The sequence below is a fragment of the Macaca thibetana genome, chromosome 16, assembly GCF_024542745.1.
Source record: "Macaca thibetana thibetana isolate TM-01 chromosome 16, ASM2454274v1, whole genome shotgun sequence".
Taxonomy (NCBI): domain Eukaryota; kingdom Metazoa; phylum Chordata; class Mammalia; order Primates; family Cercopithecidae; genus Macaca; species Macaca thibetana.
In genome coordinates, this window is record NC_065593.1 from 20,238,934 (window position 1) to 20,258,516 (window position 19,583).

General features: G+C 56.0%; 1 protein-coding gene and 1 long non-coding RNA gene across 5 annotated transcripts in view; both read left to right on the top strand.

Annotated features, from left to right (window-relative positions):
- ABR (ABR activator of RhoGEF and GTPase) overlaps positions 1 to 19,583 on the top strand; it is a 230,897-nt gene that overhangs the window by 156,796 nt on the left and 54,518 nt on the right. For all 4 annotated transcript variants that reach the window (XM_050763519.1, XM_050763522.1, XM_050763520.1 and 1 more), the window contains 6 exons: positions 5,147 to 5,199; positions 6,216 to 6,356; positions 9,544 to 9,665; positions 12,580 to 12,745; positions 18,164 to 18,286; positions 19,275 to 19,350. In XM_050763519.1, coding sequence (XP_050619476.1) covers positions 5,147 to 5,199; positions 6,216 to 6,356; positions 9,544 to 9,665; positions 12,580 to 12,745; positions 18,164 to 18,286; positions 19,275 to 19,350 — 681 coding nt within the window. The remainder of the gene's footprint in view (positions 1 to 5,146; positions 5,200 to 6,215; positions 6,357 to 9,543; positions 9,666 to 12,579; positions 12,746 to 18,163; positions 18,287 to 19,274; positions 19,351 to 19,583) is intronic.
- On the top strand, positions 12,761 to 16,014 carry LOC126938908 (uncharacterized). Its single transcript, XR_007720224.1, has 2 exons — positions 12,761 to 14,526; positions 14,572 to 16,014. It is a non-coding gene; the product is annotated as an uncharacterized LOC126938908 (long non-coding RNA).

Sequence of the window (19,583 nt, forward strand, 5' to 3'; positions counted from 1 at the left end):
GCACGCTCCCGCTGCGGAGACAGAGGCTGCCATGGAGATTCTCCTCATTATTCGCTTCTGCTGTAACTGCACCTATGGTAACCCAGGTGCCCGCTGTGGGAGGCGGCAGACCCTCCCACCTCTGGGGGCCAGCTGGAGTGGGCTCAAATGTGTCTGGCGAGGTTTGAGGGCCACAGGGAAGGAGGGCGGGCAAGTGGCTGGACCTGAATTCCCCCTTCGTTTCCGCCGGCGTCCAGCCTAGAGTTGAAACCTGGGGGCTGCTCAGGGCAGGGCCGTTTGCAAATGGAAGGACCAGGCTGGAGGGCCAGGTGCCCCCGAGGATCGGCGGGGAATTGGTGGGCTAGTGTGAGAGAACTTCCTGGAGGGGCTGTTAGGGAGAGACGGCGAGGAGCTGTGCCCGCAGACGTAGTAGCCCTGAGGCCAGGGAGAGGGTCCGTGGGGGCCAGGCACAGCGTGGCCATGGGTGGTGATGGTCCGGATGGTGGCGTTGCCAGCCGACAGGGCGCCAGTGTGAGCCGGAGGGAGAAGTTGGGAGTTTCTTTGTTTCTGGAGAGAGGAGCGGAGGCTGGGCGGCAGGGTATTGTGTGCTCCAGTGCACATGCTGCCAGCTCTCGGAGCAGCAGGCGGAGGACACGGAGGGGCTGCGGGAGCAGGAAGGAGCTGAGAGGTTTGTTTTCAGCCATGAAAGACACCGGAGCCGAGGTCTGGGTCCTTAACTGTGGAAGGCAGGTCGGCAGTGCCAGCGGGAGAGGGGGTGTGGCAAGCTGCTTTGTGAAGGTCACACACACCCCACCTTTCGGTGGAAGGAACCCAGACCATCCTCCTTGCAGCTCCCGAAGCTGGCTGGGGGGGATGGGGGAGGTCCCGGGACAGGTGCATGTCATCAGCACGACTGTTGGTCATAGGAGGATGAAGCCGGCCCAGGCAGGAAGATGTGCAGAAGCCCGTGGACCCTGCCCCAAGAGGCAAGGCGTGCCAAGGGGTGCCCTGTGGCAGGCAGTGGGGCGGGCACATGTGGCTCCCAGGCCAGAGTCTGTGGGAGCAGCGGGCGGCTGGTTTTAGGACCTTCCTCTTCCTTCCCACCAGGTGTTTTGGCTCTGCCCCCTTCTCAGTCACTTTCCCTTCCTATCTCCCTGGTAACCCGGAGCTCCTTGGAGCTCCTTGTCGAAGGCTGACGTGAGGGGGGTGGCAGCTTGCAGAGGAGAGACGGTAGGTTTCCTGGGCTCCTTCCCAGAGGCGGCCATGGTGGAGGGGCTGTATGGGGCCACTGTCCCTTGATCTTCTCGGGACCCTCTTGAGGGAAGCAAGCTCTGAGGCAGCCTTTCTCCTGCGGCCCGGCAGGATGGCCGCGGGAACCCTATTCTCGCTTGAAATTGGCCTGGTCAGCGATCGGAGGCGAAATGGTCTTTTTGATCTGGCCTAGGGGTTGGTCAGGTCTCGACTCTGCCTCCCTGAAAAGGAAATGTAGCCTTGGCTTCCTCTCTCTTCCCCACAAGGAAGCTTCGACCCGGGACCTGGAGTTCACGCTGCTTCGGTCTCCGTGATACTGTTGTTGAAGTCAGCTTCAAAGTGGGGAATGAGGAGTGAAAGGGCCAGCTTGTGAGGAGGGGGCTCACCCCGTCCTGGTCACTCTTCCCAAGAACCCTCCTGTGGGTCATTGAGATTTTACAGGTGCTGCCCTCCCCTGAGGAAGGGGCAGCTCAAAGCCAGGAGCATGAGTGGATCTGCGTTCAAAGCCCAGCTCCCACCACTTGTAGCTTGGTGATGGGGAACAAGCCACAGAACGTCTCTGGCCTCAGTTGTCTTGTCTGTAAAATGGGGCTAGTGAGAATTTCCTCCCTCTTTAATCACAGGAAATAATGTGAGCAAAGCAGTGAACTCAGTACCCTGGGCACACAGCGAGTACCCAGCAAACTAGAGCGAGGCCAGCTTGCCGCCCAAGTCAGTGGAGAGGGGTGGGGAGAGTGGGTGAGGCCAGGCAGGAAGCAGGCCAGCCTGCCGGAGCCTGGGGACGGGGAAGGGCCAGAGCGAGCGCCTCCCCCTGAGTTCTCAGGGGACCCTGGCGTGCAGGGGCCGTGGGGAGCACAAACTTCAGGGCCGCTCTTGCTCCCCTGGTTCCCTCTGTATCTGACGTGGTCCCAGCGCCCCCTCCCTGTGCACCTGTCCTCCTGGCCGCCCTTCCGGGGCTCATTCCGCAGCCCTGCTCAGGTGGACTCTGGAGGTGACCACAGGCATATTAATAACCCCTCTGAAACCCAACCTGCCATGTGTGCAGACCTCTGAGCTTAGTCAGAAACCTCTTCCTCCTGGGACCCAGGAGAGGGCTGCGGGGAGCCAATAATGCAGTGTCAGCTTTCTGTGGAGCTGCCACTCTGGGGCCCACTCCGGCAGGTGTCTGCTGAGCTTGTGCTTTCTTTTGGGTCTCTGGGATTCTCGAGTGTGATTTTTTCCCGAAGATGGGCTGAGCCACAGGTGGGTGCCTTAAACAGCCTCAGAAATGGACCCACCTGAGCGAGGACCTGGGCTGTACCCTCAGTGCCCCGGGACACTCCAAGACTGGCCTCGTTCCTTCAAGCTTCCATGGCCCATGGGGAGGGTCTCTGGAAATTGCTAGATAAGAAAGGGCTACAGATGTGTCATGTGAAGTGTATTTACGTAAACCAGTGGTTGGCCGGGTATGGTGGCTCATGCCTGCAATCCCAACATTTTGGCAAACTGAGGCAGGAGGATTGCTTGAGGCCAGGAGTTCAAGACCAGCAACATAGTGAGACCTTGTCGCTCGCTGTCCTCCCTCCCTCCCTCCCTCCCTCCTTCCCTCCCTTCCTTCCTTCCTTCCTTCCTTCCTTCCTTCCTTCCTTCCTTCCTTCCTTCCTTCCTCCCTCCCTCCCTCCCTCCCTCCCTCCCTCCGTCCCTTCCTTCCTTCCTTCTTTCCCTCCCTCCCTACTTTCTTCCTTCCTGTCTCGCTCTGTTGCCAGGCTGGAGTGCAGTGGCACGACCTCAGCTCACTGCAACTTCCGCCTCCCGGATTCAAGAGATTCCCTTGCCTCAGCTTCCCAAGTAGCTGGAATTATAAGCACCTGCCACCAGGCCCTGCTAATTTTTTTATTTTTAGTAGAGACGGGTTTTTGCCATGTTGGCCAGGCTGTTCCTGAACTCCTGACCTCAAGTGACTCACCCGCTTCGGTCTCCCAAAGTGCTGGGATTACAGGCATGAGCCACTGCACCCGACCCCTCATCTCTCTATTTTTTTAAAAATTAAAATACATAAAATACAAAGCAGTGGTTTTTAACTACTATTATACATTCAAATCAGTAAAGAAGCTTTTTAAAAATGCTCATGCCCCGTGTGGTCTTGCGGAGATTTGGGTTGAGTTGACGGGGCTGGGGGCAGGCATCTGTATCTTTTAACAGCTCCTCTAGTCATTCTGATGGGCAGCCAAGCTCGGACTGCAGATTAGGCTGGTGGCCCCTGCTGAGGCTGCGTTTTCTTCACAGCCTGCAGATTGCTCCCTGAAGTGTCTGCTTAGCCGCGCACGGGATATTTATATCTCAGGCTGTGGAGAACTCTTGGGTTTGGGGCCCGGCTAGGGCATGCATGTTCACGCTGGGACCTGTCACATCCTGGTCCTATGGGACACCTAGTCTGGGATCCTTCTTCCCCGATGAACACCATGCCTCTCTCACTGCCCCTGCGGCAGGAGGCCCAAGGTCCTGACCCCAGGGACAGAGCATCCAGGTGCAGAACTGAAGCTGAGCCTCCTGCTGGGAGGGCGGGCACAGCTGCGTGCAGGAAGGGCGTTGGGAAGTGTTGATCCACCAGCTGCCACCTCCACCTGTCCCTGCTGAATCCCAGCCATCCTCACTTGGTGTCTGGGTTGTGGAGGGTGTGGCTCTTGGGGTCCTGGACTGGTCTTGCCTGGGTTCTCCCAGCCTCTTTGGGGCTCTCATATGTGAGGCCTAACTTGAGTTGCTTCAGGAAGACTTTGCCCCTCGGGCTGCCACGTGTTGAGAGCACAGCCTTTCTTTTCTTCTTTTTTTTTTTTTTGAGACGGAGTTTCGCTGTTGTTGCCCAGGCTGGAGTGCAGTGGCGCGATCTTGGTTCGCTATCATCTCCGCCTCCCGGGTTCAAGTGACTCTCCTGCCTCAGCCTCCCAAGTAGCTGGGATTATAGGTGTGTGCCACCATGCCTGGCTACTTTTTGTGTTTTTAGTAGAGACAGGGTTTCACTGTGTTGACCAGGCTAGCCTCGGGGAGCAGAGCCTTTCTGTGGAGATCAGGCCAGCCTCCCTGGCCTCCAGCCTCCCTGCCTCCAGCCTCTCTGCCTCCGGCCTCCCTGGCCTCCAGCCTCCCTGCCTCTGGCCTCCCTGGCCTCCAGCCTCCCTGACCTCTGGCCTCCCTGACCTCCAGCTTCCCTGGCCTCCAGCCTCCCTGCCTCCCTGGCCTCCAGCCTCCCTGCCTCCAGCCTCCCTGCCTCCAGCCTCCCTGGCCTCCAGCCTTCCTGTGCTTGCTCTGGGGTTTGAGGATGTGGGGAGGGGTCTTTCCTCTGAGAGATGAGGCCAGTCCTGTGGGTCACAGTGAGGCATGCCAATCCCAGCTGTCTGTGCCCAGCCTTCAGCTGCAGGAGCCTGAGAATGATAAGGTCTGGAGAGCTGCCCTTCCTAGAAACACAGAATGTCTCGTTCCCCGTTCTGGGGTCCTGCGTGTGGCAGGTGTGCTGGACTCTGCAGGGCGTGGCTGGGTGGAGCTGTGTGATTCTGGGGTCCTGCGTGTGGCAGGTGTGCTGGACTCTGCAGGGTGTCGCTGGGTGGAGCTGTGTGATTCAGGGCTGGGGGTCCAGGGGAGCATCTGCCTTGAGCCACGTGAGGCCAGGACAGGCCTTGCGGGGGGCACGTGGCTCTCGAGGAAGCCACATCTGATTGGAGAGGAGGCAGGGCTGGAGAGGGAGCTGGGGCTGCCAGGGCAGTGTCCGCTGCTTGGTCTGCCTGGGGAGTGAGAGCAGAGGTGGGGGCTGCCGTGGGCTCACTCTGGCATCCTGCGAGGGGTGTTCACATGGGAAGCAGGCGGGTGGGGGACGACGCTGGTCTCTGGGGTGCTGGGTTGCCCTTGTCCATCATCCTCTTCCTCCTCCTCCCTATCTCCCAAACAGCTCTGCTCTACAAGCCCATTGACCGGGTCACTCGGAGCACCTTAGTCCTACACGTAAGTGTCAAGCCCCTGAATGGCCAGAGAGGGCTTAGGAGTGCGGTGGAAGACTGAGTCTGGGGTGAGAGGGTGCTGGAGTCACTGAGAACAGCCCACGTGGGGAATCAGGGGTCCCTAGGTCCGGAGGATGCCTTTCTGGCCTGTAGTATCCATGCCACCAGGCCAGGGCCTGAATACAGCTTGGCTACTAAGCTTGACACTGGCCAGGTGCTCCCCGGGAGGCAGGCACTTCCTGCTTCCCCACCCGCTGCCTCCTGGTCTCCAGCATCCTTGGAACAGCTGCAGGGCGGACACGGGTTTCTCTCCCAGCTGTTCAGGGGATGAGCCTCCACCTGGCCTTCGGTTTCTCTCCCAGCTGCTCAGGGGGATGAGCCTCCACCTGGCCTTCGGTTTCTCTCCCAGCTGCTCAGGGGGATGAGCCTCCACCTGGCCTTCGGTTTCTCTCCCAGCTGCTCAGGGGGATGAGCCTCCACCTGGCCTCCCCACCGGGGAAAGAATAATGACTGTAACTGGGAGAAGAGGGAGCAGCCAGGGCCCTCCACCTGCTGCACTGGCTCTTCTTTTTATTTTTATTTTTTTTGTTTTTTATTTTTACTGTCACCCAGGCTGGAGTGCAGTGGCACGATCTCAGCTCACTGCAAGCTCCGCCTCCCAGGTTCAGGCGATTCTCCTGCCTCAGCCTCCCAAGTAGCTGGGACTATAGGTGCCCGCCACCTCGCCCGGCTAATTTTTATATTTTTACTAAAGATGGAGTTTCACCGTGTTGCCCAGGCTGGTCTCGAACTCCTGATCTCAAGTGATCCTCCCGCCTCGGCCTCCCAAAGTACTGGGATTTCAGGCATGAGCCACTGCACCCCGCCTGACTCTGATTTGTAGTTCAGATTTTTCAGGAATTAGGTGGGTCCCTGAGTGCCCATCCTTTGGATTCTTTGGGTGGGGACTGAGCACTCCCCTGTGGCCACACATCGGGCCCCAGAGCCGCTCCCCTCAACTCACTGCCTCACCCTTCCCAGGACCTGCTGAAGCACACACCTGTGGACCACCCCGACTACCCACTGCTACAGGATGCTCTCCGCATCTCCCAGAACTTCCTGTCCAGCATCAACGAGGACATCGACCCCCGCCGGACTGCAGTCACAACACCCAAGGGGGAGGTGAGCTCAGGGCCCAGCACGGCCCCTCACCCAGGCTGAGAAGTATGGGGTGGGCCAGACCCCTCGTCCCCTTCTCTCACACATGGGCGGCAGATCGCTCGTCCCCTTCTCTCACGCACGGGCGGCAGATCCCTCGTCCCCTTCTCTCACGCACGGGCGGCAGATCCCTCGTCCCCTTCTCTCACGCACGGGCGGCAGATCCCTCGTCCCCTTCTCTCAGGCACGGGCGGCAGATCCCTCGTCCCCTTCTCTCACGCACGGGCGGCAGATCCCTCGTCCCCCTTCTCTCACGCACGGGCGGCAGATCCCTCGTCCCCTTCTCTCACGCACGGGCGGCAGATCCCTCGTCCCCTTCTCTCACGCACGGGCGGCAGATCCCTCGTCCCCTTCTCTCAGGCACGGGCGGCAGATCCCTCGTCCCCTTCTCTCACGCACGGGCGGCAGATCCCTCGTCCCCTTCTCTCACGCACGGGCGGCAGATCCCTCGTCCCCTTCTCTCAGGCACGGGCGGCAGATCCCTCGTCCCCTTCTCTCACGCACGGGCGGCAGATCCCTCGTCCCCTTCTCTCACGCACGGGCGGCAGATCCCTCGTCCCCTTCTCTCACGCACAGGTGGTGCTGGGTGCCCCATGCCTCTCCAGCCCTGATTTGCCATTCCCAGCCAAGGAGAGGTCTTCAGTCCTTGGTCACCCTGATGACCTGCAGCATTCCAGGCCCTAGGCTGAGAGATTTTAAGTCCAGTGTGTCATTAATCCTCATAATAATCTAGGGAGGCTGGGCGCGGTGGCTCACACCTGTAATCCCAGCACTTTGGGAGGCCGAGGTGGGTGGATCACTTGAGATCAGGAGTTCGAGACCAGCCTGGCCAACAAAGCCCCGTCTTTACTAAAAATACAAAAATTAGCCGGGCATGGTGGTGCGTGCCTGTAATCCCAGCTACCCAGGAGGCTGAGGCAGGAGAATTGCTTGAACTTGGGAGGCGGAGGTTACAGTGAGCCAAGATCGCACCACTGCACTCTAGCCTTGGCGACAGAGTGAGACGCCGTCTCAATAATAACAATCCAGTGAGCCAGAAGAAGAACGTGAGGCCGGGGAGTCTCTCCAGGTTCACCACACGGTCTTTCAGCCCCAGGTATCAGAGATGGATTCCTCGCCCGGGGCTGTCTGGAGGCTCCATGCGTTCTCCCCCATGCCGGGGAAGCCGGCCTCTGGGTGCCTGGTTCTTGAATGCAGACACCTCCCTCTGCCAGTGTGATGCTGTCAGCGTCCCCTGGGAAGCCAAGGGAGCAGGAGCTTGGAGCGGCTTCAGCTGGGCCTGCACGAGCAGTAGCTTGGGGGGAGTCCGCAGCAGGAAAAGCTGGTGCTGGAGGTGACAGAGGTCGTCCAGGTTGCTGGAATGTCCAGCGGGCACCTGCATGTGGGACAGCCATTCCCCGGGGGGCCCTTCTTGGTGGAAGGGTGGGGACGGCCCAGTGAGGGGAGTACCAGGAAGCATGAGAGGGACGGTTGCCCTCTTGGGTTGGCATCTGGGCACAGGTGAAAGGCTTCCTGTCCGGGGGAGGCCATTAGGAGTGAGGCTGACGGGGTTTCTGCTCCTCTGGTCTGTTTACAAGCCCCCAGGTTCTCCTGGGGAGAAAGTGGTGAGGGACAGGCCTGGAGAGTGTCCACTGGGCAGAGAACCGATCCTCTGCAGCTCCTGGGGCTGGTGTGCAGCGTCCGGGGATGCCCTCGTCTCTTTTACTCTGGGGATATCTGAAAAATCTCCAGAGGGCTCAGCCTTAGCGTACCCTCAGTTTTTGGTCATCTTTTTTTCTTTTTTTTTGACGGAGTCTCGCTCTGTCGCCCAAGCTGGAGTGCAGTGGCGCGATCTCGGCTCACTGCAAGCTCCACCTCCCGGGTTCATGCCATTCTCCTGCCTCAGTCTCCTGAGTAGCTGGGACTACAGGTGCCCGCCACCACGCCCAGCTAATTTTTTGTATTTTTAGTAGAGATGGGGTTTCACCGTGTTAGCCAGGATGGTCTCGATCTCCTGACCTCATGATCCACCCGCCTCGGCCTCCCAAAGTGTTGGGATTACAGGCGTGAGCCACCACGCCCGGCCAATGGTCATCTTTTTTTTTTTGAGACTGAGTCTCACTGTGTTGCCCAGGCTGGGGTGCAATGGCGCAATCTCAGCTCACTGCAACCTCCACCCTCTGGGTTCAAGCAAATCTCCTGCCTCAGCCTCCCAAACTCCTAGCTGGAATTACAGGCAGGTGTCACCACGCCCAGCTAATTTTTGTATTTTTACTAGAGATAGGGTTTTACCATGTTGGCCAGGCTGGTCTCGAACTCCTGACCTCAGGTGATCTGCCCGCCTCGGCCTCCCAAAGTGCTGGGATGACAGGCATGAGCCACCGCGTCTGGCCTCGGTCATCTTAATTGTATACTTTGAATACGCTCACCTACATGTTACAGCAGACGAAGGTCACACCGCGTATCATATAGGAAAGGCTGGGACAGATGGGGACGGCCTCCTGGCTCTGAGCCGGGGTTGGAAACTCTTGAAATCCCACGTGGAGCAGAAACCACCCAGAGCCCGAGTTAGAGTTGGCTGCAGGTCCCCTCTGGACACGGCTGCAGCCCCAGGCTGGACCACCCAGGTCTCGTCCCCGGGGGGGCTAGAGAAGCCAGGGAGGAGTAGCGCCGACAGGCCTGAGTGGGTCTCAGCTCTCGGTTGAGCCGGAACTAGATGAAGTTCTCTGCCGCGGTCAGGAGGGATTGCAAGCGGGGATGTACGTGCCCCAGGGTGGAGAAACCAGGTTGTCCTGGGCAGGGGGCACCAGGGGTAGCTGCGGAGAGCCCCATGCGTTGCGCACACTTGATGTGCCAGGCACTGTGCTGTTGTACACGCACCATCTCGATGAGTCACCTTAGGAGGCAGACATCATCATCCGCACTTTACAGCAGGTGAACTGGGATTCAGAGAGGTCAGGGAGCCGCCTGAGATCACAGCTGAGAAGCCTGTCGGGATCCAAACCCACATCCGTGTGACTCCGAAGGCAGTGCTTGACCCACCTTGGTTAAGGGGTTACAGGCTATGCCGCCCCTCGGTTCAGCCCTCCCTGGCTGGCCGTGCCCCCGCATGCAGGCTCGGCCCTCGGCCGCACTCCCCTCTGAGCAGGCTGGGGTCTGCCATCTCCCTCAGACACGACAGCTGGTGAAGGACGGCTTCCTGGTGGAAGTGTCGGAGAGCTCCCGGAAGCTGCGGCATGTCTTCCTCTTTACAGATGTCCTACTGTGTGCCAAGCTGAAGAAGACCTCTGCGGGGTGAGTGCGAGTCCGGGGACACGGGGTGGGGGAGGGGGCCGGACCTCTGCGGGGTGAGTGCGAGTCCGGGGACATGGGGTGGGGGAGGGATCGGACCTCTGCGGGGTGAGTGCGAGTCCAGGGACATGGGGTGGGGGAGGGGGCTGGACCTCTGCGGGGTGAGTGCGAGTCCAGGGACATGGGGTGGGGGAGGGGGCCGGACCTCTGTGGGGTGAGTGTGCGAGTCCGGGGACATGGGGTGGGGGAGGGGGCCGGACCTCTGCGGGGTGAGTGTGAGTCCAGGGACACGGGGTCGGGGAGGGGGCCGGACGTCTGCGGGGTGAGTGTGCGAGTCCAGAGACACGGGCCAGGGGAGGGATCGGACCTCTGCGGGGTGAGTGTGAGTCCAGGGACACGGGGCTGGGGGAGGGATCGGACCTCTGTAGGGTGAGTGTGAGTCCAGGGACACGGGCTGGGGGAGGGGGCCGGACCTCTGCAGGGTGAGTGTGCGAGTCCAGGGACACAGGGCCGAGGGAGGGAGCTGGACCTTTGCGTGTTGAATGTGAGTCCAGGGACATGGGCTGGGGGAAGGGGGCCGGACCCTGCCCCCCATGGAGGCTTCAGCAACTTTGTGGGTTTTTTTTTCTTTTGAGACAGGGTCTTGCTCTGTTGCTCAGGCTGGAGTGCAGTGGTGTGATCTTGGCTCACTGCAACCGCCACCTCCCGGGTTCAAGTGATTCTCCTGCCTCAGCCTCCTGAGTAGCTGGGATTACAGGTGCACGCCACCTCACCTGGCTAAGTTTTGCATTTTTAGTAGAGACGGGGTTTTGCCGTGTCAGCCAGGCTGGTCTCGAACTCCTGACCTCAGGTGATCTGCCCGCCTTGGCCTCCCAAAGTGCTGGGATTACAGGCGTGAGCCACCGTGCCCAGCTGGATTTTTCCTTTTAAAAACTGTATTAATTAACCTAATTTCACCACATAGCCTTTTTTTTTTTTTGAAAATAAGTCATGTTTTTAATTATAAAGATAATATAAGGACATTAGAGGAAACCCCGTTCCCCACTGAAGCATGAGGTCTGCCTCCTGCCGCGCTGCTTCCTTCCCTGTTTTTAAATGTTCTCATGTTTCTTCACACAGTCATAATCACAGCGCATACCCAATTTGGGGCTCTGCTGTTTCTATTTCGTGTCATAAGCAGTTTCCCTGTTGCTGCCTCATCTTCATAATCATCCTTTTACTTTCCTGCACGGTTACCAGTGGATGTGCAATCGTTTACTTAAGCATTCTCTTTTTATTAGACATCTCCGAATTTCTGCTAACTGCAGTGCTGTGAATATTCACCACGTCTCCTGCTACTATTTATTGAGGGTTTAGGCCATGCCAGGTGCTGTGACACATCCTTTGAATACATGATTTCTAGTCCTCCCAACAACTCCACAAAGTAGTGACTGTTGTTCCTTTATCGTAGATGAGAGAAGAGCCTTGGCGAAGGTAAATAAGCTGCCCAAGCTTGCACAGCTAGAGGCACAGGTGGGATTGGAACCCCAAGCTAACGTGCAAACTCCTTTGTGCCTCCTCCTCTCTACCCGATAATGTGGGTCGGCTCTGTGCCTTGAGCAGAGAGGCTCATTCCGCGTTCATTCACACATTCTTCCACCCACACTTACTGATCACCTACGACGTGCCAAGCACACCCCTTCTCCCAGCTGAGAAGCGACAGTCTGGATTCAAACCCATGTCTATGGGATGCCAAAGCTAGTGTGTTTACTACCAGGCTATCCTGCCTCTCCCCTTCAGCCCTCCCTGGCTGGCTGTGCCCCCAAGTACGGCACAGGGGTAGCAGGCCATGCACCCACCACAACACTTGGGTCAGAATGAGAAGTGCAAATCTAAGTCTTAGGGGAAGGATCGATTATTATGAACTTCAATAAAGGGATGACTGGCCGGGCGCAGTGGCTCACACCTGTAATCTCAGCACTTTGAGAGGCCAAGGCGGGTGGATCACCTGGGGTCAGGAGTTCGAGACCAACCTGGCTGACATGGCGAAACTCCGTCTCTACTGAAAGTACAAAAATTAGCTGGGTGTGATGGCGGGCGGCTATAATCCCAGCTACTCGGGAGGCTGAGGTAGAATTGCTTGAACCCTGGAGGCAGAGGTTGGAGTGAGTGGAGATCGCCCCATTGCACTCCAGCCTGGGCGACAAAAGCGAAACTCCATCTCACAAAATAAAAATAATTTAAAAATAATAATAAAGGACATGACTCCCTGGAACTAGATCATGTTTGAGATTGTTCTGAGGCAGAGATGGCAATAATAAGCACACATGCCTCTGCCTGTTGTCCTTTGCCGCGGCAGACATTGCTAATCACACATGCCTCTGCCTGTCATCCTTTGCCATGGCAGACATTACTAATCAACCAGAGCACGCTTTCTTGCTAGACTTGGATGTGGCTTTGTAATCCTCCACCCAGTGTTGACCCATGTGACTTCTCTTGATAAGAGTTGGCATTCGGAATAACACCTGTATTCCATTGCTAGCCTGAAGGATATTGAACGTGGATAGTCTAGAAGGGAGGGAGGAGTGTGGGGTGGGGAATAGGAAAATGTGAGCCCAGCCAGGAGGGCTTTGCTCTTCTTGATACCCAAGTGGTTTGGGATGTTTGACAACATGAATCGTCTAGGCCAGAAGCCTGGTAAGGTGATGGGGTGGAGTTGCTCCCTGCAGGCGGGACAGACCCCAGAACCCAGCTCTCATCACTCCATGTGCTCCACGTGTGTGTTTCCTAGTCAGGCTTCTCAGGAGCAGGGATCGTTCTTGCTTCTGGCAAGTTCTTAGTCAACCCCTGTCAGTGGTTCTGTGGTTCTGGACCCAGGAGTTGAGGCTGGAAGAGCCAGGCTCCCTCTAGCTCATGGCTCCCTCTGGCTCATTTGCAGGAAGCACCAGCAGTATGACTGTAAGTGGTACATTCCCCTGGCCGACCTGGTGTTTCCGTCCCCCGAGGAATCTGAGGCCAGCCCCCAGGTGCACCCCTTCCCAGACCATGAGCTGGAGGACATGAAGATGAAGATCTCTGCCCTCAAGAGTGAAATCCAGAAGGAGGTGAGCAGAGCTTGGTATCTGAGCCTGGGGCCCTTTGAGCCAGCTGTGCTGGGGGAGGTGGAGGCGGGAAGTTGTAAGGTTTGAGAGTTTGAGAGGGAGCCTTGAGTGTGTAGTTACTAGGGGAAAGACCCCAACTACAGTAGCTCCAAGCAGATCGAGGGGGTCAGTGCTCAGGATTTCGTGGGGCTAACATGGAGAGTGCCCTGGAAAGCAGTGCATGTTGAACACGATAGAAAGGGGAAGCAAGCAGCCAGGCGCAGTGGCTTACACCTGTAATCTCAGCACTTTGGGAGGCCGAGGCAGGTGGATCACCTGAGGCCAGGAGTTTGAGACCAGCCTGGCCAACATGGCGAAAACCTGTCTCTACTAAAAGTACAAAAATTAGCTGGGCATGGTGGTGGGCGCCTGTAATCTCAGCTACTTGGGAGGCTGAGGCAGGAGAATGGCTTCAACCCGGGAGGTGGAGGTTGCAGTCAGCCAAGATCATGCCATTGCACTCTAGCCTGGGCAATAGAGTGAGATTCTGTATTAAAAAAAAAAAAAAAAAAAAAAAAAAAAAGGCAGGGGGGTTGGGGAAGCAAGAGAAGAAAAAGGAGGCTTTTGTAAGGAAAAGCAGGACCTGTGCAAGGAAGAAGACCTGAGAGGCCTCTCAGAAACTGACAGATCAAGTAGGCAAATAAATAAGGAGAGAGAGAACCTGAATGCCACAATTAACACGCTTGGCGTAAAAATGCCAAGAAGCTTGTGCCCTGACAGAAAACTGAGATTGTTGTCACACATGTGTGCAACATTCACATTTATCCTATAACAGGCCACTAAGGAAATCTCAACATTTTTCAAAAAGTTGATAGCATACAAGTCATGTTCACAGACCACAGTGGAGTAAAATTAGAAGTGAACAAGAAAATTGGTCAGCCTGGGCGCAGTGGCTCACACCTGTAATCCCAGAACTTTGGGAGGCTGAGGCGGGTGGATCACCTGAGGTCAGGCATTCGAGATCAGTCTGGCTAATATGGTAAAACCCCATCTCTACTAAAAATACAAAATTTTCCAGGCGTGGTGGATCACGCCTGTAATCCCAGCACTTTAGGAGGCCCAGGCAGGCAGGTCACCTGAGGTCAGGAGTTCGAGACTGGTCTGGCCAACATGGTGAAACCCCATCTCTACTGAAAATACAAAATTAGCCGGATGTGGTGGCTTGCGCCTGTAATCCCAGCTGCTCAAGAGGCTGAGACAGGAGAATTGCTTGAACCTGGGAGGCAGAGGTTGCCGTGTGCTGAGATTGCACCGCTGCACTCCAGCCTGAGCAACAGAGTGAGACTCTGTCTAAAAAAAAAAAAAAAAAGAATATTGGTTTGGAAAGTTCAAACTGACAAGGTAAAGAGGAAATCAAAATTCAAAATGGGAACTGCAAACTGTTTAGAGCTGCCTGGAAATGAGTGTACTACATACCAGTGTGCATGGATGCAGCCAAAGTGCTATTTAGAGGAACATGCATAGCCCTCAGTTCACACAACAAGAGTGTTTAGAGGAACATGTAAAGCCCTCAGTTCACATAACAACAGTGTTTAGAGGAACATGCATAGCCCTCAGTTCACACAACAACAGTGTTTAGAGGAACATGTAAAGCCTTCAGTTCACACAACAGTGTTTAGAGGAACGTGTAAAGCCCTCAGTTCACATAACAACAGTGTTTAGAGGAACGTGTAAAGCCCTCAGTTCACATAACAACAGTGTTCAGAGGAACATGTAAAGCCCTCAGTTCACATAACAACAACAGTGTTTAGAGGAACATATAAAGCCCTCAGTTCACATAACAACAACAGTGTTTAGAGGAACATGTAAAGCCCTCAGTTCACATAACAACAACAGTGTTTAGAGGAACATGCATAGCCCTCAGTTCACACAACAACAGTGTTCAGAGGAACATGTAAAGCCCTCAGTTCACATAACAACAGTGTTTAGAGGAACATGTAAAGCCCTCAGTTCACATCATAACAGTGTTTAGAGGAACATTTTAAAGCCTTCAGTTCACACAACAACAGTGTTTAGAGGAAGGCACCGCAAGAGGAGCCTCCCAGGGAGCAGAGGAAGGGCCTGGAGCTGAGGAAGGGCCTGGAGTGGAGGAAGGGCGTGGAGCGGTTTGGTCAGTCTGGTCTCTTTTCCTCACCTCTCAGGTTCAGCTTAGGCCTCACCGCCCCTGGGAAGCTTCTCTGACACCCACGGCCACCACAGTCTGCATTGGGTGCCCTGTCCCCAGATCCTGTGGCTTTTTGTTTACCTGTGGCTTTGCTTAAATGCTACTGAATTATAATTGCATTGTCAGCCTCTTCTCTTCCCCAGTAGAAAGTGAACTCCACTGACAGCGCTGTTTTCTTCTGTTTTATGTTCCTAATACTTAACACGTAAAAAATAGGTACTTAGGGCCCAGCACGGTGGCTCACGCCAGTAATCCCAGCACTTTGGGAGGCCATGGCAGGTGGATCACTTGAGGCTAGAAGTTCAAGACCATCCTGGCCAACATGGTGAAGGCCCTTCTCTACGAAAAGTACAAAATTTAGCTGGATGTGGTGGTGGGCGCCTGTAATCCCAGCCACTTGGGAGGCTGAGGCAGGAGAACTGTGTGAACCCGGGAGGTGGAGGTTGCAGTGAGCCGAGATCGCGCCACTACACTCCAGCCTGGGCAACAGAGTGAGTGGGACTCCATCTCAAAAAAAAAAAAAAAAGGTACTTAATAAACAAACACTTATTGAAGAAAACATGACCAGATGGCCTCTCTCAGGATTCTTTCAACTCAAGCATCTCTCTTTGAACAGGGGAAAGAAAGATCACCATTATAACCCAGGAGTGTTCAGGGCCGGGGATGTCCTAGGATGGGGGTACATCTGCCCAGAGGGAGCTCCCTCACCAGCACAGCTGTCCCCCTCCTGAACCGCTGGGCCCTGCCCACAGTCCCCGCCCAGGAGCATCCTGTGTGCCGGTTTCTCACCCGCCCGGGAGTCAGCAGGCTTCCTGCCCCCACTGTTGCCCCAGCTGTGCAGACGTGGCCTTACACCCAGTCAAGTCAACACTCACTGAGCCCCACTGGCTGCAGTGCCTGGGGTGCGCCGGGTGCCTCATGGATATCCCTGTCCAGTGGAGGAAGCAGATACACCCCTTGCTGACCACAGAGCGTGGCACATGTGGTGAGTCACTAGAGAGGCACAGGTGCCGTCCTCTGAGTCATGGAAGAAGCAGTGATTTGTTCTTTTTTTTTTTTTTTTTTTTTTTTTTGAGACAGATTCTCACTCTGTCACCCACATTGGAGTGCAGTAGCATAATCTCGGCTCACTGCAACCTCTGCCTCCCGGGTTCAAGCAATTCTCCTGCCTCAGCCTCCCAAGTAGCTGGGACTACAGGCGCACGCCACCATGCCCGGCTAAGTTTTTGTGTTTTTAGTAGAGACGGGGTTTCACCGTGTCAGTCAGGCTGGTCTCGAACTCCTGACTTTGTGATCCACCTGCCTTGGCCTCCCAAAGTGCTGGGATTACAGGCGTGAGCCACTGCGCCTGGCCTTGTCCTTTTAATAATAATTTTTAAAACTTTCGTGTTTTTTCTAATCACCAGTGTAATACTGGCTTGTTATAAGGAGAAATGCTCATAGTACCAGCATGTACAGGGTAAAGCTGGTCGCCACCCACCTCCCATTGCTAACAGCTGGAGGTGTGTTCTTCTGAACTCTTCTTTGCTTATACTGGTGTGCACCTGTGTGTGTGTGTTTGTGTGCGCACGTATGTGTACAATGAGACTAGACTACACGTGCTGTTTTGCAACTTCAGCATTTCACCCCACGGTGGGTCTTTGAGCCCTTTGGATGTATCAGATTCTTTTTGAGATGGAATCTCGCTCTGTCACCCAGGCTGGAGTGCACTGGTGAGATTTTGGCTCACTGGAACTTCCACCTCCCGGGTTCAAGCGACTCTCCTGCCTCAGCCTCCCGAGTAGCTGGGACTACAGGCGCCCGCCACCGCGCCCGGTAGATTTTGCATTCTCAGTAGATACGGGGTTACACCATGTTGGCCAGGCTGGTCTTGAACTCCTGACCTCAAACGATCCGCCCACCTCGGCCTCCCAAAGTGCTGGGATTTCAGGCGTGAGCCACTGCGCCCGGCGGCATCAGATTCTTTTTAACAACTGCGTCCTGCTCTGTCGCTTGACTGCGTGCAGATGTTTCTGGATATTTGGATGGTTTCTGATTCTTCGCTGTTAGCAGGCGGGTCGACAGTAAACACCGCTGCGCGTGTGCGTCTCTGCAGTAGATCCCCTCTGGGGGGAGGGTCAGGGCAGAGTGAGTGTGCCCTTCATTGTCAGGCTTACGTCTGAAAAAGCTGTGACCGATGGCATTCCCCCCGCGGTGTGTGAGGGTGACAGTCCCCCACGGTGTCACAACACTGGCTGGGAACATTCGTTACAATTTTGCCAGTCCAGTGGGTTAAAAAGAACAAAAGGCTCCAGAGATGAATTCTAACTTAGGAGCTTGAGGATGGCCTTGCACGCTGAGACTTGAAGCATAATCGCGGTTAATAAAAGGGAGAGGATCCTTTATGAAATAGACAGAAACTGGGAACACTGAGGGAGCAGGCTCTGCCCACAGAGGATGAATGGCTGGTGAGGGAGGGAGGCTGAGCCGAGGGGGCCGGGTGGGTTGTCCGCGGGACAGGGGGGCCGGAACCCTGCTGTGGGGGCCTCGGTGCCAGGCTGGCAGGCGGAGCTTCAGGCTGAAAGGTGTCCGAGGTTTTCCTAAGCAGTTGTCTCTGTTGTGCCCGGAATTGAATGTGTGGAGGCAACAGAGTGACAGTCCAGAGAGGCTAATGCTGCTGTAATATTTGTGTTATTTAGGGTTCCCAAGAGAAGGAGGCATAGCACCCCACCCAGGGCCACGTGGGGAGGCGCCAGCTTTGAGCAGGAGGCAGGAGTGGAAGGAAAGTGTGGCCACAACTTTTCCGTGGAGAAACAGGGCAGAGCAGGGAAAGGGCTTGGCACTGGCTGGCTTCTGTTACGTTGGCAGCCCTGGGCTAGAGGGGTGGTCTCTAGTGACCTGGTCCCCGGCCCTGGGTGACGTGGGGCAGAGGAGATGCTGGCTTGGTGAGTGAGCGTCAGGTAGAGAAGGTAGCTGGGGACATGGGCTCTGGATCAGTGGGTGTGTGAATGATAGCTGTGCTCACAGGGCGTCACTGACAGTCTTAGAAATTAGTGAGCCCTGCGGGGGAGCAGTTTCTCACCCCGGTACCCGCCTCTCCTGCCACAAGATGTCAAAACATCATGAAATACGGAAAATGTAAAGAGCACGATTAACACACAGCGGAGTGTTGTGCCTAGTGCTGCTCGTGAGAAAGGCCCGAGTGTGAGCGAAACCCTCTGTGTCCCCACCTCCTACAGAAAGCCAACAAAGGCCAGAGCCGGGCCATCGAGCGCCTGAAGAAGAAGATGTTTGAGAATGAGTTCCTGCTGCTGCTCAACTCCCCCACAATCCCGTTCAGGATCCACAATCGGAATGGAAAGGTCAGGAAGGGTGGGGGTGGGACCAAGACAGCCCCTTCCTTAGTCCAGAGCGGCCCAGTCTATGGCTCCTGGCCCCAACCTGTAGGAACCAGAAACTCGGGTCCCTCTTCCTAAGGAGGCTGCCGTGGCTCCAGCTGTTGACTCACTCTCCCCACTTGTGTGGAATGAGTGCCCTCTGCTGGCCGTCCCTGGCACGGCTGCTCCTGTCACCTTGGCTTTCCAGGAAGGAGCTTCCCCTTCACCCACACACCCCCAGCTGCCTCCTTCTCCAAGGTCAGCCGTGCTGGGATAAGGAGGAGCTTTGGGCTGGGCAAGGTGGCTCACGCCTGTAATCCCAGCACTTTGGGAGGCCGAGGCAGGCAGATCACCTGAGGTCAGGAGTTTGAGACCAGCCTGGCCAACATGGCAAAACCCCGTCTCTACTAAAAATAGCAAAAATTAGCCGGGCGTGGTGGCATGCACCTGTAATCTCAGTTACTCTGGAGGCCGAGGCAGGAGAATCACTTGAGCCTGGGAGGCGGAGGTTGCAGTGAGCCGAGATTGTGCCACTGCACTCGAGCCTGGGTAACGAGTGAAACTCTGTCTCAAAAAAAAAGAAGGAGCGGCCGGGCGCAGTGGCTCAAGCCTGTAATCCCAGCACTTTGGGAGGCCGAGACGGGCGGATCACGAGGTCAGGAGATCGAGACCATCCTGGCTAACACGGTGAAACCCCGTCTCTACTAAAAAATACAAAAAACTAGCCGGGCGAGGCGGTGGGCGCCTGTAGTCCCAGCTACTCGGGAGGCTGAGGCAGGAGAATGGCGTGAACCCGGGAGGCGGAGCTTGCAGTGAGCTGAGATCCGGCCACTGCACTCCAGCCTGGGCGACAGAGCGAGACTCCGTCTCAAAAAAAAAAAAAAAAAAAGAAGGAGCTTTGGTGGGGTCCCCAGTATCTGGGAATACGTTTGGCCTGACTGTGGTCACCCACTGCATTCTCGTCTCTCTTCAGAGTTACCTGTTCCTACTGTCCTCGGACTACGAGAGGTCAGAGTGGAGAGAAGCAATTCAGAAACTACAGAAGAAGGGTAAATTCCTGCCCCTTCCGCACTCCCCGATGATGTCTGTGGCAATGATGGGCCTTTTGCATTTCCGAGTATTTCGTGTCCAGTATCATGTCTTTGGCCCTCACAGTCACCCTCAAAGGTGCCGGGGATGGGCATTTCAGGATGTTGTATATTGAGACCCGAAGAATCTAAGTGATTGGCTTAAAGACATGATGATTTAGTCCTGGGACTGGACCCAGGGCCCAGCCTGGGCT